The sequence below is a fragment of the Prunus avium genome, chromosome 8 (genome assembly GCF_965620075.1).
Source record: "Prunus avium chromosome 8, drPruAviu1.hap1.1, whole genome shotgun sequence".
Lineage (NCBI taxonomy): Eukaryota > Viridiplantae > Streptophyta > Magnoliopsida > Rosales > Rosaceae > Prunus > Prunus avium.
Window position 1 is genome coordinate 23,851,516 of NC_142291.1, and position 937 is coordinate 23,852,452.

General features: G+C 41.5%; 1 protein-coding gene across 1 annotated transcript; it reads left to right on the forward strand.

The window, feature by feature from the left end:
• LOC110746729 (uncharacterized) lies at positions 1-608 on the forward strand. The gene has a single exon (XM_021946965.2). The coding sequence runs from the start codon at positions 51-53 to the stop codon at positions 390-392; it is 342 nt and encodes a 113-aa protein (XP_021802657.1). The 5' UTR covers positions 1-50; the 3' UTR covers positions 393-608.
• The last annotated feature ends 329 nt before the right edge of the window (positions 609-937 follow it).

A 937-nucleotide genomic window follows, 5' to 3' on the forward strand; every position in this document is an offset into this window, starting at 1 on the left:
CATTTACAGGACTTTCCAGTACCTTCCATTTCTCTCTCTCTCTCTCTACAATGGCTTCCTCAGGCTCAACCCTCGTCGCTCTGATGCTCGTTGCACTGCTTGTGGGCCATACCATGGCGCAGTCTCCGGCTAAATCGCCGGCATTGTCTCCGACCAGATCGCCACCGGCTTCAGCTCCTTCTCCGTCGTCCGCCGCTCCATCGACGCCTAAGGTGAAATCTCCCCCCAGCCCTACTCCGTCGACCGCTGAGTCTCCGGCGAGTCCTCCTTCGTTGATCTCTTCTCCTCCATCTGAAGCGCCTGCGCCGTCGGAGAACGGCGCCGTTTTGAACAGACTTTCTGCCTCCGCGTCCGTGGTGATTGGCCTCTGCGCCGTCGTTTTGGTTATGTAGAAGGGTGAATTTGATATTTCGCTTTTGTTCTGAGCGTGTCTCTTGAGTCGTGATCTTTCGTTTTAATTTTTATTTATTTATTTTGGTTCTGGTTTCAGTTGCGTTGTTTAAACTTGAAACTTAATTGTGTGTTGTTAGTTGGTTTGGATAAATTATGAATTATATTATTGCTTGTATTAATGTTGTTACTTTTATATTTATTATCCTTTCAATTCTGATTTTCTTTTTTTGTTCTTTTACTGCGAAATACAGATAAATGATTTCACAAAAAGAAAATGTACGAAAATGCAAAATAAGTATAATTTAGAGACCATTGCTATAATTAAGTAAAACTAAAATTACGATGAAGATCCCTTAGGTGTCTCAATATTTCGAAAATCGGAACAAATTTGAACAGACATAGTAAAAGGAAAATTATTCCTGTATTTGCTAAGGAATTTGCATTCATGTATCCTTCTCAAAGAGAGTGATATATTTCGTAGACCACCAACTGCAAAAGAAGCCTCCGTATATCATTCACCTTCGACAAAATAGTCCATGAGAAT